This window comes from Leopardus geoffroyi, chromosome D3, assembly GCF_018350155.1.
Source record: "Leopardus geoffroyi isolate Oge1 chromosome D3, O.geoffroyi_Oge1_pat1.0, whole genome shotgun sequence".
In the NCBI taxonomy this organism is placed as follows: Eukaryota; Metazoa; Chordata; class Mammalia; order Carnivora; family Felidae; genus Leopardus; species Leopardus geoffroyi.
In genome coordinates, this window is record NC_059339.1 from 10,269,967 (window position 1) to 10,287,563 (window position 17,597).

The following is a 17,597-nucleotide window of genomic DNA, read 5'->3' on the forward strand; positions in this document are numbered from 1 at the left end:
TGGATTTAGGCGCCTCTTTAAAAATACTTTTATTGCTGCCCTTTTTTGGGGGGTCAGGAGGCAGTAGACAAAAATATTCCGTAATAATTGAAGTATTATAGGGGCGCCTGGGTGGCTCGGTCGGTTAAGCGTCCGACTTCAGCTCAGGTCATGATCTCACGGTCCGTGGGTTCGAGCCCCACGTCGGGCTCTGTGCTGACAGCTCAGAGCCTGGAGCCTGTTTCAGATTCTGTGTCTCCCTCTCTCTGTGACCCTCCCCCGTTCATGCTGTGTCTCTCTCTGTCTCAAAAATAACTAAACGTTAAAAAAAAAAATTTTTTTTTTAAATAAAAAAAATAAAAAATAAATAATTGAAGTATTATAGAATCTAGAAACCGAATGTCCCTGATGATCCCACCCCAAGAGTGCTTGCATGCATGCATTCATTCAGCCTGTATTTTTTGGGACTGACAGGTGCCAGCACTGTCCTCAGCACGTTAACTGCTATTTGGTCTAAGAGGCTTCAGAGTCTAAAAAATGTGTTGACTTAGATTATTCATTATTACTTATTTTTTTACTTCTAATTTTTTATGTGTATTTATTTTGAGAGACAGTGCACATGCAAGTGGGGGAGGGGCAGGGAGAGTGGAGAGAGAGAATCCTAAGCAGCCTCCAGGCTCAGCACTGTCAGCACAGAGCCTGCCTCTGGGCTCAGTCTCACGAATGAGATCATGACCTGAGCCGAAATCAAGAGTCGGCCGCTTAACTGACTGAGCCACTTAGGTGTCTTAGAGTATTCATTTTTAGATACTTTTTAAAAATTTTTTTAAAAATATTTATTGTTTTTTGAGAGAGAGAGAGAGCGCGCGCGCAAGGTGGGGAGGGGCAGAGAAAGAGGGAGACAGACTCTGAAGCAGGTTCCAGGCTCCGAGCTGTCAGGCTGATAAATTTTTTAAAATTTATTTTTTAGAGAGTGAGAGTGGGGGAGGGACAGATAGAGAGGGGGCCAGAGGATCCAAAGAAGGCTCTGCACTGAGAGCAGTGAGCGCGATATGGGGCTTGAACTCACGAACTGTGAGATCGTGACCTGAGCCAAAGTTGAACTCTTAACCAACTGAGCCACGTGGGTGCCCCCAGATGATTCATTAAAAAAATTTTTTTTATGTTCATTTTTGAGACAGATACAGAGCATGAGCGGGGAAGGGGCAGAGAGTGAGGAGACACAGAATCCTAAGCAGGTTCAAACTCATGAACTGCGAGATCTCGACCGGAGCTGAAGTCGGCCACCTAGCCGACTGAGCCACCTAGGCGCCCCTAAAAATAAGATCCTATAACATGTGGTTTTCTGCATTGTACTGTTTGATTCTGTGCTCGAACTTACTACCTGATTTCGTGGTAAAGTAAGAAGTACCTTCATCTAGTAGGAAGCTTAAGTGGTAGGCTTAAACAGTAAAGCCATCTGAGTTTTAAATCGAGCAGAAGGATGAAACTCATTCGAGATCATTGATTATTCTTTTAAATGCCATCATTTTCGGGGCGCCTGGGTGGCGCAGTCGGTTAAGCGTCCGACTTCAGCCAGGTCACGATCTCGCGGTCCGTGAGTTCGAGCCCCGCGTCGGGCTCTGGGCTGATGGCTCAGAGCCTGGAGCCTGTTTCCGATTCTGTGTCTCCCTCTCTCTCTGCCCCTCCCCCGTTCATGCTCTGTCTCTCTCTGTCCCAAAAATAAATAAACGTTGAAAAAAAAAGTTTTTAATAAAAAAAAAAAAATAAATGCCATCATTTTCAAAATTCTGAAGAGTTAATGACCTTTGGGAATGAAGGAATTTGCTGACAAGGGTAAATGAAGAAAGACAGTAGGTCAGGGACCGGCGGACTGGGGAAGGAAGCAGCAAGTAGCGACAGCATTAGGAGGAGGAGAAGCAAAAAACAGGTGGTCGTCCAGGGGAAGGTGCGAGTGAGGCACGTTTTCAGATTGGCTCCTGTGTCCCTTTCACGTGTCCCTATCCTCTCGTGTTTGAGCACTTGCTCACACTCTGGCATGCAAGATGCTCCGGGCTCATCTTCTGTGTCCCCTCTCCTAGCCTTTGAATTGGCCATTCTTCTGTGGAGCTCCAGTTCTGTTTATTAAAGACAGGTATTTAAAATTGAAGGTTTGGGGGCGCATCTGGCTGGCTCAGTCGGTAGAGCATGCGACTCTCGATCTCAAGGGTTGTGAGTTAGAGCTTATTTGAAAATAAAATTTTGGGGGCGCCTGGGTGGCGCAGTCGGTTGAGCGTCCGACTTCAGCCAGGTCACGATCTCGCGGTCCGTGAGTTCGAGCCCCGCGTCAGGCTCTGGGCTGATGGCTCAGAGCCTGGAGCCTGTTTCCGATTCTGTGTCTCCCTCTCTCTCTGCCCCTCCCCCGTTCATGCTCTGTCTCTCTCTGTCCCAAAAATAAATAAACGCTGAAAAAAAAAAAAAAAAAAGAAAATAAAATTTTGGCTCAGTCAGTTGGGCTCAGTCGGTTGGGCGTCCGACTTCAGCCCAGGTCATGATCTCACAGTTCGTGGGTTCGAGCCCCACATCGGGCTCTGTGCTGACAGCTCAGAGCCTGGAGCCTGCTTCGGATTCTGTGTCTCCCTCTCTCTCTGCCCCTCCCCTGCTCACACTCTGTCTCTCAAAAATGAATAAACGTTAGGGGCGCCTGGGTGGCGCAGTCGGTTAAGCGTCCGACTTCAGCCAGGTCACGATCTCGCGGTCCGTGAGTTCGAGCCCCGCATTGGGCTCTGGGCTGATGGCTCAGAGCCTGGAGCCTGCTTCCAGTTCTGTGTCTCCCTCTCTCTCTGCCCCTCCCCCGTTCATGCTCTGTCTCTCTCTGTCTCAAAAATGAATAAAACATTATAAAAAAAAAAAAAAGAATAAACGTTAAAAAAAAAGAGAATTTATTTAAAAATAAAATTTTTAATAAAAACAAAAATGAAATGAAGGTTTGGGTGTTGGGTATGCTTGTTGCTACTGGGTGTTACTGCTTCTGGGCCCTCTCAGTGGACAGTGCTAGGAAATAACATCTGTATACTAATGCACATATGCATAAGTACCAATAATTGTCACTGTATCTATGTGTATATATATATATATATATATAAGCTAAACCTCAGTGCATGTTGATGTCTCCGGCTCTCATTCAGTACCCCAAGGCTCAGACTAGCCTTCCCCTTGCTAATTTGTAACTTCTCTAACTGGGGGAAATCTGGTTCCCATGATCTACAATTTATTTGCTCATTTGCTCACCCCTAGTATACATGCAAAATAGCTTCAGAGCTGCTTGCCTGTACCCCCATGAGAATCAAATTTACCATGTGGGCAACTCTTGTTTGAAGGAAATAATTCCACATCCCGCATCGAGCATCCTTTAACTGCAGCGTAGAGACTCTGGGTGGCGTTCTCTGAGTGCATCGTACTACAGGACAGAAGATACCTTTAAGAGTTCTGTAATCAGGGGCGCCTGGGCAATTTAGTCGGTTAAGCGTCCGACTCTTGATTTCAGCTCACGGTTGTGAGATTGAGCCCCACATCTGGCTCTGCGCGGAGTGTGGATCCTGCTTGGGACTCTCTCTCCTTCTGTCTCTGTCCCTCACCTGCTCATGCGCTCTCTCTCTCCAAAAATAAATAAATAAGCATAAAAAAAAAAAAAAAAGAATTCTGCCATCACCAATGGGCCAGGATAGAAATGCAGCAGTGCTAGATTTCGGTTGTCACCAGCAAAACTGAAGCTGGCCGGTGCTGGCAGTTAGCATCCGGCTCCTTCTCTTTCATTAAATGTTTCATTGGGTATTACTCCTTTAAGAAATATTTGGGTGCCTTTTGTGTTCCAGACACTGATTAGATGCTGAGGATATAACAGAACAAGATAGACGTGGCTGTTGCCTCAATAAAACTCCAGTTTCACCAGATGGAAAGTTTGAGTTACCATGACGCCCTTGTCTACATTTGTCCTGTCTTTTTTATTCATTTCCCTGGACTTGTGCTTTTCACACATCTTCCTCAAGCTCCTTGGTGCAATCAAGAGGCCTTCTCACCTCTGTTCATTCATTCCTGCATCCATTAAAATAGGCTATGCCGTGTGCCAGGCTCTGTGCTGGACATTGGGGCTATGAGTGGTCATGTTCCTGAAATGGAAACAAAGCTGTGTGGTTGGAGTAGAGGGAGTTGGGTGGGGGCCGGGGGGTGTCATGGGTGGGATTGGGAACGTAAGCAGAGATCTGATTTTGAGAGCTTGGGGCTTGCAGGGCATATTAAAGATTTTAGACTTTATCCCGAGGGGAATGGGACGTCACCGAGGATTTTGAAGCAGGGGAGTGAGATAAAAAGGTCCTCGTTTTGAAAATAGGGCCCTGGCTTGAGAGTGAGGAGTGGGTGTGGGCTGTGGGCTCTGGGCTCAAGCAGTTGCAGGGGGGACCAGTGTAGGTGAGAGCTGATGACGGTTTGGACAGGACAGTGGGGGCTAATGGTCAGCACAAAGAGAAGCAGAACCGGTAAGATTTTGTGATGAGATGTGGGCAGGAGTCAAGGTGTTTGTAATCCTGACATTTGAGCTCAGAACATTCTGCACAAATATCTTGTTGCTCTGTAACTTAGACAAGAGCATTTTCATTTGACCCTTTCTTCCTACTCCTGGCTTTTGGGCTTTTTTTGGGTGAATTGATATATGCTTTATTTCATAGTCTTAATTTTTTTTCTTAATTAAAAAAATATTTTTTAATGTTTATTCTTGAGAGAGAGCAAGTGGGGGAGGGGGAGGGGCAGAGAGAGAGAGAGAGAGAGGGAGACAGAGGATCCAAAGTGGGCTCCGAGCTGATAGCGGAGAGCCTGATGTGGGGCCCAAACTCACTGACCGCGAGATCATGACCTGAGCCGAAGTCGGCCGCTTAACCGACTGAGCCACCCAGGTGCCCCTTTAATTTTCTTTTCTTTGTTTTTTTTTTTTTTTTTTTATGCCCACTGTGGGGCTCAAACTCACGACCCTGATACCAAGAGCTAGCCAGGAGCCCGGGGCTTTTTTGTAACTTAAAGAATTCACTGGATTTACTTCATATGGCAAGATATTTAATGCCAGATGATTTTAGAGACTTGTGGTTGAACCCTCCTCTCAACCTTGACTGTGTGTCAGCTGGCAAGGCTATAAGATTTATTATAAATATTACAGAAGGTTTGGTATAACTATGCTGTGTCATTGAATTTAGGTGAAGGATAGATCAATTTCAGATCGTCTTTTAAGGCTCTGAAACAAGTCTCTCTCCAACCCCCCAAAACCAAAACTACCCCAATCCCTTGAGAATTTTTCTTGTTCTATAAGGACAGCCTGGGCCGTCACAGTACTAAGAAATAAACTCAACTGATTTATGGATCAGTTTTATTTCTTGTTCTTTCTAAATAAGCCTGAGAAGCTCCAACATTTTTATGCTTTTCCTTGAGCCACTTAATTCATTGAAATAATTCCTGTCCCATTTCTATTAATTATTCCCTGTTAGAAAATTCTTTTGTAATCACTTTATGTAGAAATACTGATTTTTTTTTTTTTTTTTTTTTTCCCAAGAAAGTAGTAGGGAGGGGCGCCTGGGTGGCTCAGTTGGTAAAGCGCCCTACTCTTGATTTCAGTTCAGGTCATGATCCCACGGTTCATGAGATTGAGCCCTGAGTCAGGCTCTGTACTGACAGCACAGAGCCTGCTTGGGATTCTCATTCTCATTCTCATTCTCTCTCTCTCTCTCTCTCTCAAAATAAATAAATAAAACATGAGAAAAGATAGTAGTAGGGAGGCAGAAATGGGGGTTGCTGTTCAGTGGGTAGATAGTTTCAGTCACATAAGATGAAAAAGTTCTAGAGACGTGCTGCACATCAAGAGCGTATTCTCAGGGTGCCTGGGGGGCTCAGTCAGTTGAGTGTCCGACTTCGGCTCAGGTCATGATCTTATTGGTTCATGAGTTCAAGCCTGGTGTTGGGCTCTGTGCTGACAGCTCAGAGCCTGGAGCCTGCTTCCGATTCTGTGTCTCCCTCGCACTCTGGCCCTCCCCCGCTCATGTTCTGACTCTGTCTCAAAAAGATAAATAAAAACATTAAAAAAAAAAAGAACATATACTCGACAGTACTGTGTACACTCAAAATTTTGCCCCAGAGCATGTATCTTATCATATGTTGTTTTTCATTTACCACAATTAAAAAAAATGTGTTGAGTAGAAAGCAAGCTTATGCTTCAGGTTGTTGATTGCATATTTAAATTTTTTATTTGTTTATTTTGAAAGACAGAGCACAAGTCAGGGAGGAGCAGAGAGAGAGGGAGAGAGAGAATCCCACGCAGGCCCCCCACTGTCAGTGTGGAGCCCAATGTGGAACTTGAACTCATGACCTGAGCCGAATGAGGTGATGACTTAAACCGAAACCAGGAGTCAGACACTCAACCGACTGAGCCACCCAGGTGCCCCCAGAATACGTTTTAAAATAAGAGCCGTTCTCTGTCAAGTCTTCCACTTAATATTTTATTTTAAATTATACCTTTTAAAAGATTGTTTCTTGTGTAAGTCATTATTGCAGTGCTAAAAATCTGTGACTGCTTTTCAAGGCCTTTAGATTTTTTTTTTAAAGGTTTATTTTTGAGAGAGAGAGAGTGCTAGCTAGGTGGGGAGGGGCAGAGAGAGAGGAGGACAGAGGAGCTGATGCAGGGCTCTGTGCTGACCTCTGTGAGCCCAATGTGGGACTTGAACTCACCAACCATGAGATCATGACCTGAGCCAAAGTCGGACTCTCAACTAGCTGAGGCACCCGGGCACCCCAGCCTTTAGATTTTTAAAAACATTTGTTCAGGGGCGCCTGGGTGGCGCAGTCGGTTAAGCGTCCGACTTCAGCCAGGTCACGATCTCGCGGTCCGTGAGTTCGAGCCCCGCGTCGGGCTCTGGGCTGATGGCTCAGAGCCTGGAGCCTGTTTCCGATTCTGTGCTTCCCTCTCTCTCTGACCCTCCCCCGTTCATGCTCTGTCTCTCTCTGTCCCGAAAATAAATAAACGTTGAAAAAAAAAAAAATTTTAAAAACATTTGTTCAAAGCATTAAAATACTATGTAGAGAAATTTTCTGTTTGGATATCTTTTTTGCAACTTCTTCCCTAGATTCTAAGATGTGTAATGGCTGCTTGATCAGTTAATAAATCGGTTGGGCTGCTTCAACAGGCTGAGTAATAGTGGCTTAAATAAGATAGAAGCTGATTTCTCTTCTAATGTAAAAATCCGAGTTGGCAGGCAGCTGGGGAGGAAGTGGGCAACTCTGCTCGTCCAAGGTCATCCGAGGTCATCTGAGGGCCCAGGCACTTTGCATCCTGTCACCCTATCGCCCTTTAGGACGTTTCCTTTTGCACGCGGTTGCAGACAGCACGAGGAAGTGGTGGCCAACAAGCAGCCAGCTTCCTGCCAACGTCAAGCCTTTTCTGTGAAGAGTCAGTGAATCTTTCAGGCTGTCCAGCTTCCTTTGTACGTTGGTCCCAAGTTCACACGGGATGAGATGCTTTATACTCTATAGGTTGGAGTTGTAACAATTCTTGTATGTCAAATAAGATTTTCTACTTTTTATTAGCTGTTGTTTGGGGGTAAGTTCTGAGTCAGGAGAGCAAGAAGACACTTCACCAGTGGATTTAAACTTGTTTTATGTTTTATTCAAAAAATTTAAATAATAGTAGTATATCTATAATCATCCGTTTTGCTTTATCCTATTTCTTCCAAGTTTTGTTTTGTTTTTTCTTTTATAACAGCAATCAAATGCGGCAGCTACAGCTGTCAGCCCCAAGTGCACGCCTCGGAACCCCAGGGCAATTGCTGGGCTTGTAGTCTTTTTTTATATTTTACGATACAAATACCAATAGTCTATACACAATAGATAACACTGTTTTATATATTTAGAATGTTTAATCACATAGGATCGTACTGTTTCATTGTTCTATAATTTGTTTTTCCACTTACCATTGATTATGAAGCCTGTTTTGACACACACACATGCACACACACACGCACACACACACACGCACACACACAGTCTTTCTTTCTGTTGTGCCTCTTCACTGTTGCATATTATTTCATGGTATGAGTATATCACGTTGATTCGTTCTCTTGTTGTAGACATTATTAAGAATAACATGTCACTGGACATCCTTGTATAGCTCTTTTAGGCTTATGTGTATGGGTTTCCCAAGAAGCAGATGTTCAAGATTGTAGGATATAGTTTGTTTGTTTGTTTATTTATTGACAGAGAGAGTGTGAGCAGGGGAGGGGCAGAGAGAGAGAGAGAGGGAGATGGAGAATCCCAAGCAGGCTCTGTGAGTGCGCAGAGCCTGACGTGGGGCTCGAACTCAGAAACTGTGAGATCATGACTTGGCCTGAAATCAAGAGTTGGACGCTTAACCGACTGAGCCACCCAGGCGGCCCTGTAGGATGTATTCTTATTATTACTAGATACTGATTAGTACTTCCAGTTCTGACTAATTGTGCCCCAGTTTACCCTCTCACTGGCGGCAAATGAAAGTCCCTGCTGTACGTCAGTATTTGATGTGGGTACCCTTTCTGATATTTGCTGTTTTTCTTGAATAATCCTCGAACGAAGGCAACATTATATAATGATGACAACTTGGTGAGTTAGATTTTCAGAATCGGTTGTTTCTAGGTGAATTTAGGAACGAAGAGTGATAAATCATCTAACTGGGACTCCTACCAAATATAGTTCACTCTGCAGCTGAGATGAGATTATATTTTACTGGTTTTCTTTGCCAATTTTTTTTTTTTTTTTTTCCAAGAGTGTCATTGGAACCCAAAATAAAGTTTTAAAGTGCCAGGGTCTTTCCCTGGGTGGGGGTGGGAGGCAGGAAAGGCACGATAAGGCATGTGATTGTTTCTATTAAGAATGCTATCATCTTTTGTACCTGTGTGCCATTTTTACTTGTAGTGAATTTATTTCTAGAGCTCTTTTGCCGACTGTTTATCTGAGAATCATTAAAAATGTTGCAAGTGAACTATGAAATGATTAGATGTTAATGTGGCAAAGAAAGTGTGAATTCTCTCTTAGCTCAGAAATAGATACAGTTGGTTTTGATAGTGTGAGCTGTTAATGCATGACTCTGTGCTTTTGAATTGTAAGGTTCAAAAGGATTTTTCACTTGTATGGTGCATTTACGCCGGGAAGGTGAATTCCCTAACATTTGGTCAGCCTACCAGTATGCAGGGTTCAGCCTGTCTGCCCATCTGTCTGGTGAAATGCCACCTTTGCTTCTTTATTCCTTTAAAACATTCCAGTTCCTCATTTATGCAATCTTCACCTTTCAGAAAAGCAAGAGGAAAGGGCACGAATATACAAATATTAAGTATTCTCTCACGGACCAGACAAGTGGAGATCAGAGTCCCCTCCCGCCTTGTACTCCAACACCATCCTGCGCAGAGTAAGTAGGAATGAAGGAAATCCTTTCTGCCTGAATACAGTCCTGCAGAAAAGCTTAAAAAACAACAGGTCTCTGCAGCACGCGCTTGTCATGGGTGCGCATTGTTGTTGCCCAACCGATCTGCGAGCGTATCAGCTTTCTAAACAAAATTTTAATTTACCTAAACCACAAGCCGATTGGTACACCGCCTATGACTATTTGAAGCTGTAAGTGTAGCAGGTGGTGTTCTCTAAGAACATTGAATCTTTCTTTTGACGGGGTGGAGATAACACCTGTTGTTAATGATCGACAGCAAAGGTAAGTAACGCCCCTTTTGATGCGTTGAGACTCTTTGCTGAGTAAAAGTGAATAAACTATTAGTGTTTCAGTGCTGCCATGTTCTGCTAATTTTCCATAGTCAGCAGACGACAGAAACCTACTTTGGGCTTTTAAACCAGGAGTCCGCAAACTACAACCCCCAGGCCAAATTCTGCCCATGGCCTGTGTTTGCACAGCTCATGAATGGTTTTTAAAAGTTGTATTAAAAAACAACAACTAGGGGCGCCTGGGTGGCGCAGTCGGTTAAGCGTCCGACTTCAACCAGGTCACGATCTCGCGGTCCGTGAGTTCGAGCCCCGCGTCAGGCTCTGGGCTGATGGCTCAGAGCCTGGAGCCTGTTTCCGATTCTGTGTCTCCCTCTCTCTCTGCCCCTCCCCCGTTCATGCTCTGTCTCTCTCTCTGTCCCAAAAATAAATAAACGTTGAAAAAAAAAAAAAAAAACAACAACAAAAAGGCGTTGCAAAGACTATCATATGCCCAAGACTGAGTATGGCCTGCAGAAATGAAATTGTTTACCCTCAGATCCTTTACAGAAAAACTGTGCCCACCCCTTGTTTAAGCTAAAAACGTGTTAGGAAAACGTTTGTTAAATCGATTATGTGAACAGCAGTTGTAAGTTATTGTTCTTCTGTATATCCTGAAGTCGGTCTCTGGTATAACATTTACTTTTTATTTTCCCCCAAGAGTCTTCTCTCTGTTTGCTTCTGATGTGGATTTTTAAACCCCTGCTGACTTTAATACTCTGTATAAACGTTTTAGATAGCAAATAAGAGGCTTGTATTTACATTTGGCTTGTAGTTAACATCGAAATGAAATTATACAGCGAAAGCATTCTCTCCACCAAGTCGCCCCTTCCTTCTGCCTGCTTTTTCCTTCCCCAGTGGACTGATGGGGAAGGCTGATATTTTAAATTGCTACCTGCAGTCATTTGCAGCAGCACTGGCACGTCAGGGCTCTGAGTCCTTGCCCGAAAGCTTTCCCTGAGTAATGGCAGAACACGTTAACTCTGACGATCCCTTTACCACTGGCCTTCCTGTGCAATAGGTCCTCTGCCTCTCTGTTCCCATCGTATTCCTTGTAGGGCGCAGACCCAGGATACCCCGGGCCCTGGGCCCCTTCTGCTCATTTCGTCTTGTCCTGCCCAGGCTGACACCCACAGCGACTGGGTCCCCCATCCCCTTGGACTGCTCTGATTTCCATTCCCTGCTCAGCAGAATGGCGTCTGGCCTCTGATGTGCTGGCCCTTCATCCCAGGGTCCAAAACCACCACTGAGCCTCACCCTTACTGTTCCCCTTCTCGTAGCTGGATCCGGGCTGAATGCAAGGATAGTCCCTACCACACTGCTCCTGCCTTTCTTGGGTCTCTTGCCCAAGAGATCCCTCTGCTTGAATTTAATACCTGTCCTTTCTATGCGCACATGTCTCCGTGCTTCAAGGTCTTACTTAAAGGCCTCATCATCATACAGGCCTCCTTTGCTCTGCCCTCAAGGAAGACGGCTTGTTTTCCTCCAGCCCCAGAGAGCACAGGGACTCAAGGCTCTTATTTCACTTCTAGCTTGATGTTGCTGTATGTTTATGGCTTACAGCCCGTCTTAGAATGTTAGCTCCTGGGGGCTGTGTCTGCACCATACCTGGTCCCCAAAGAATGTGGTATGTGCTTTGTAAATGCCACATAAGCTTGGAGAGCATGGTCTGCGTTTTTATTGATGCTTTTTTTGTTTTTCTTTACAGAATGAGAGAAGATAATGCCAGAGTCTATGAAAACGTAGGTCTGATGCAGCAGCAGAAAAGTTTCAGATGAGAAGACCCACCAAGACTTCAGTACAGAAATCGGTATTTAAATTTTTTTTAATGTTTACTTATTTTTGAGAGAGGGAGAGAGAGACAGACATGAGTGGGGGAGGGGCAGAGGGAGAGGGAGACACAGAATCCGACGCGGGGCTCGAACCCACCAACTGCAAGATCGTGACCTAACCTGAAGTCGGATACCTAACTGACTGAGCCACCCAGGCACCCCAGAAATAGGTATTTAAATGGAAGTGCTCCCCAGTTGTTTCTATCACTTGTGGCATTTTTAAGCAGGCGGCTAATTTGTGAGTGTTCTAGCAAAATGTACCATCGTTGAGTTTTACAAACCAGCCTCTTTTTTCTCTTCCTAAACTTCTTTTCTCTCAGCTGGATTTATTTAAAAAAAATTTTTTTTTCAACGTTTATTTATTTTTGGGACAGAGAGAGACAGAGCATGAACGGGGGAGGGGCAGAGAGAGAGGGAGACACAGAATCGGAAACAGGCTCCAGGCTCTGAGCCATCAGCCCAGAGCCCGACGCGGGGCTCGAACTCACGGACCGCAAGATCGTGACCTGGCTGAAGTCGGACGCTTAACCGACTGCGCCACCCAGGCGCCCCTCAGCTGGATTTATTTTAGAGTTCATTAAGGATTGAAGCCAAATGCAGAGTTAATTCTGTGAGGAGCAGAGCTGGCACTCAGTACTCAGGGATGGTTGCTGTTGGTGATCAGGTGTCCCATTGTTTGCACTTGTATTAGAGTTGTGCCCGGAGATGATCTGTGGGGGCCCGGGAAGTGGGGGGGACACAGCTCCGGATGGTTGGAGTCAGGACGCCCGGGTTCTCATCCCCCCTTGGCCCCCAGTTGGCTGTGCGACACAGGGCGCTGGCCTCCCCGGGCCCCCGCCCCGCTCACCTCCACATCCCTTCCAGCTCTGCCACTGGGAACTGCTCTCCCTTGTCTGTCTCTTCCCTGCCGGTCACCTTTGTAGATGGCGACCCAGGTGTGTGATGTGTGTTGGCAGCTCAGTTTCCATATTGCATGTTGAAATTTCCATTTTAATGGGTAGTACACTTAAAAGCTTTAAATCTACTTTAAAATGGTTTAATGCCTTGAGAGACTTTTAGATGCATGCTCCTTAAAAATTCTCACTTATTTCTTCCCCAGATGTGGACTTTCACCCTCTCCCTAAAAACATCGAGAACAGATGCAAGAAAGTTTCTGCAAAGAATGAATTTGAACTTGGAAGGCTTGTGTCGTGGCCGACTACCTTTGGACAGACAAAATTCAAAACCATTTAAAGACCGCTGTATTCTAACTCAACAATACCTGATTACCAGTTACCCATTTCCTCACATCCGAAGAAATCATCTCTACAATGTAGACAGTGTTCTGTTTTATAGAATTTTATTTTAAATTGAGGAAGCAGTTAAATTGTGCTCTGTATTTGGCAGATGATGGTGATTCAAATTCTACTTCTTGGCATTTTTTTTCCCCTTTTTATAATCTTAAGAACTCAATCGTTTTTCTCTTTGTGGGGGATGACGGAGCGCTTGTAAGAGGAAAAACGTTTTGGGAAAGGTAACAGCATCCCGTGGGAGTGAGAACAGGTTCAGGTATCATTGCTTATCCAGCAGTGGGTAATTCATTTGATGGCCTCTTTTTTTGGCTAAATGATAATTAAAGCCAGTGCCCCCAGACTGTCGAAAGTCGACAATCTGTCTACTTTTGCATTGCCATTAAAAAAATCATGGGAAAAAAGAATCATGGAGACTTAGGATAGAAGGTGTGTTTTCTTCGTAGCAGATGACCAATTACCATTCAGCCTGTTGACTGAGAAGGATGTGGTGGGAAATGTTTGTCATGTTTTCTTTTCATTTGAGTGATTGTCTTGTGTTCAGGAAAAAAAAAAAACAAAACAAACCGCATCTGTGGACAACCAAGCAGTGTTGTGCTTATGGATTGTCGGTGACAAACCCTCCCGAAATGAAATGGCTTGAAACAATTCTCTTTTTTTTTCCCCTTCCTCACTGGTCTTTAGCCTGGGCCGGGCTCAGTCGAGCTGTTCCTGTGCTCTCGCTGGTGTTGCCCGTGTGGTCAGCAGGTTGGCCGAGACATTGGGGTGGCTGGGCCTCTCTCTGCAGGTCCTCTGGCCTCTCCTCCATGTGGCCGCCCCAAGTGGCCTGGCCAGCAGGGTAGCTGGACCGCTTACGTGGCAGCTCAGAGCTCCCCAGGCTATAAGGCAGTAGTTGCCAGACCTTCTTAAGACTTCAACCCAGAACTTCTACTGCCCCCTGTTGATTAGAGCAAGTCACGGGCCCAGCCCAGAGTCAGGAGGAGGGGATGGCACGAGAGCATGAAGCTGAGGTGTGATTCACGGGGGGGCCCCCAGAGTAACCGAATGTCAGAGTCAGTGCCACGGGAAGACGGCAGCAGTTAGCGAAAGTAGAAGCTGCTGGTGACGTTGGGAAATCGAAGCTGCGTATAATAGCCCGTGTAAGCTGGAAGTCAAAGAGGACAAATGGCCTTCTAGAAGCTTCCTGAACCATTTCTGCTGGCTCTGAGCATATTTTCTGAACCATCACTTAGGGAGACCGGTCTCGTAAGGCTGGGTGTGTTTAGGGGGCAGAACCACCCTTTCACCGTGACGCCCACAGAGGGAGGCGACTGTGGTGCCCTCTCCACGCCGGCGGTTTCGGCCGGGCTGCAGCAAAGCGGGGGCCTCCTAACGAGGCCGCTGATCAGATCGCATCGGCAGTCGCTCATTTTTGTTTTAACCAAGCAGTGAGATTTGCTCCCGTTCTACCTGAAGTGCCTTCTCCAAAGACGTCCTCTTTGCCTCGTGTTGAATCATCATCCAGTGAGTGTATTTCAATTAAAGTATCATTGGTTGATTTCGTAAGGATGAGGAAGTGACACGGCAGCTTTGCCATTAGGTGACCGTCTCCTTAACTCAGATTCTTCTTGCTCTGGCTCCCGAAAGGAAGGACTAGGTCCGGCCCCAGTAGTACTTCCTTGCTGAGGTCTTCACCTCCCGTGAAACCCTGAGGAAGTTTGGGAAGAGCCTCCGCTGCCACTTTCACAGACAGAACGCGCATTGACCCCACCCCCCTCGGGTCCCCTGTCCCTCGGAGCTAGCATTGCTTTAGAACACAGGTGTGGCTCAGAGGTCATTACCTCATCAGAGGAATGTCAGTGGCGACTGTCTTCCTGTCAAGCCTGTAAAGAAAGAGATTCCAGTTCAGTGTTTGCAACAAGGATCTTGAATCCTGTTCTTTCCATTGCACCGCCACGTTGAATCGTTCTCCTTTGCCTTGATTTTGTGGTACAGCTTAGACTCTGGACTTTGGGGGCAAAGTCTTTCACCAGCATACAAGGGCTCGATGGTACACGTGTACCTGCTGCATTAACGTCTCTGCCTGTAGCTTAAGATTAAGTTGTTTTGTACTTGGAACCGAAGCCCTTGGTCTCGGCTGGCTTCGTTTGTTACAGGACATTGACTTCACTTAGATTTCCCTCCACGAAGTCCGCAAAGCATCATGTTATGTAAACTTACGCCAAGACAAGATGGCGATAGTCCCTAGGTTGCTGAGGTCTGTTACGTGTTTGGTGAGAGGTGACGGTGGGTTCTCAGATGAGATCACTCTCCACGAGATGGAATCGGGAAGAGCGAGCTGTGAAGACGTGGGGCGCTTGAGGTACAGCTGTTAAAAAGTAGTGGATGTGAAAGTTCCAAAGAGGTGGTGTGTGAGGAAGTTGAAGGGCCCGGGCCAAAGCAGCCCATGCTTGGTTGAACCGGGTTACCCGGAAAGTAGGTGTGATAGATACAGGTGTTTAGTCTGCTTCTGGGTTGCCGGTAGACGTTAAATTTGCACAATATCCCATAGCTGGTTGAGGATTTTAAAATTATCAGCATAGGATAGGGTTTTATATTTGGGGTGAAGAAATTATCTGACACTCGGCATTAGGGTTTTTTTTTAAAAAGCCAAATTTCAGAGTCTTAATAGCTTTTTTTTAAGCAAATAAAAAGACACCTCATATCCAGTGTGTGGCCCTCCTGAAAATTATGATCCTCTCTCCCTCTTACCCTCTTCAGATGCGGCTAAATGGGGATGAGAAAAGAAATGTATGACTTTCTTGGTGTTTGTAGGTTCTTCATGGAGCCTAGTGGCTTTGCAACAGCCAAGAAGATTATCAAGATTATTTTTTAGGGGTTATTTTCCTGGGGATCTGAAGAACTAATATAACATCCTGGGTTATTTCTCGTTCAGGGGAAGGTGGAAAGGTATGCAATTGTGTTTTGTTGTAGCTTATTAATCCATAAGGGAAACTTAGGCTGTAGACGTTAAGTGCACTCCCGGTACAGTTTCTGTTTTCTGTATGTTGTTGGGGGATTCACGGTTTATATAGCAAGCACATGGCCTCCCTGATTTCAAGATGCCTTTATCAGGATCTGTATTAGCCCGTAATTTTGTTGAAATCTTTCTCCCTCCTGCTCTTGAAAAATAAGTTCCAAAACCTAGTTTATTCTATCTTCCATCATTAGAAAGTTTGTTCTTTTTTCACTATGGGCAGTTCACACAAGGCAGAAATATTAAACAGCTGGTTTTAGTGTGTTGTATAACTTTACTGTATATCAAACTAATTTCTACAAGTTTTCATCCTAAACCTCAAATCATGTAATTAATAATTTGCCTGTTTATTTATGACATAATTGTGATTCTTTTATTAATAAAAGCTAATAGAAAAGGATCCTTTTGTAAGCTGATGACTAGACCTACATTTAATTTTCCTGCAGTATATGAAGTATTGTACCAGAGTATTAAAAGATATGTAATATTTTATTGATAAATCTATCCTTTAAAAGGAATACGTTTTAGGATGTCATCATTTTGATGTGAATCATGTAAATGTTGATAATATGCACTGTTTATTATACATTTAGTGTTTCAAGAGATTCACTTAATTGCCTTTTTGCCCACGTATTATGTAGTCTATTTGCAATTGTTTAAAAAAAAAATGACATGAAAAGAATAGTTTATGTAGAGAAACATTAGTGGATGTTAATGGTCTCCCCACCTGTATTTATGGGTGTTAGTTCAACTGCGTTGCTAGTTGCAAAGCTGTATTATCAGAGTAAACGTGTATTTGTAAACTGTATGGAAACTAAAAATTAGGAATAAAACCATTTTCTTATATTATGGTATATCTGTCATTTACTGCATCAGAAATGTCCAGGAAAAACTGACATTATAGGCCAATCTCTTACACTGGCTATTTACCAGTCGGCTATTTGCCGACATTTACCAGCTCTTACCTAGAGGGTAACTTGGGAAACAGAATGCATGAGTCTGTTCCTCAAGCATTTATTGAGTGCCCACTCTGAATGGCTTTGGGAGACAGGGAATTCTGTTTGCAAGAACTTCCAAGTAACAAATAGAAAGTATGTCTATAAAATACACGGGTAATGGTTAGGAAACGTACAAACTGAATGTAAATGATCCTAGGTGGACATACGGAGTACAGATGGCAAAGGAGGCTCATGGGAGTAAATTATGTGCCACAGGACACCAGCTCTTCCCTTGACTTATTTTTTATTTTTTTAATTAAGTGTATTTATTTATCTCTACACCCAACACGGGGCTCGAACTCACGACCCGGGGAGATCAGGAGTCGCACGCTCTTCCGACTGAGCCGGTTTCCTCAGTGAGACCAGTCTGCCAGCCCTTCAAAACATAGGGAGCCCCTCTGCAGTGCCAGACGAGGACATAGAAGCCGCCCTCCCGGTGGTGACGTTCTCATGGGAACCAGGCCTTGTAGGGGGCCGGAGGCAGTAATTCTACCTGGGGTGCGAGCAGGCTGCTGAGACGAGGCAGGAAAGCCCGATTAGGCTGGACAGCCGGTTCCAGGTGATGAGGATTTTGAAGAGCGGCTCCGGTGTCTGTCTCTCGGGAAGGTAGCTTTCCACGGACCGAGGACCTCCGTGCTACGGTGGTGTTTACCCTCTGGGGTCTCGGAGGGGGTGCCGAGTGCTCTGTCGGCCTGCAGACGCCTCATTCCCCATC

General features: G+C 45.0%; 1 protein-coding gene across 2 annotated transcripts in view; it reads left to right on the plus strand.

Annotated features, from left to right (window-relative positions):
- Nucleotides 1-16,730, plus strand: part of PTPN11 (protein tyrosine phosphatase non-receptor type 11) — an 83,897-nt gene extending 67,167 nt beyond the window's left edge. For both annotated transcript variants that reach the window (XM_045458944.1, XM_045458945.1), the window contains exons 14-16: nucleotides 9,315-9,427; nucleotides 11,477-11,578; nucleotides 12,700-16,730. In XM_045458944.1, coding sequence (XP_045314900.1) covers nucleotides 9,315-9,427; nucleotides 11,477-11,546 — 183 coding nt within the window. In that variant the 3' untranslated portion in view covers nucleotides 11,547-11,578; nucleotides 12,700-16,730. The remainder of the gene's footprint in view (nucleotides 1-9,314; nucleotides 9,428-11,476; nucleotides 11,579-12,699) is intronic.
- The last annotated feature ends 867 nt before the right edge of the window (nucleotides 16,731-17,597 follow it).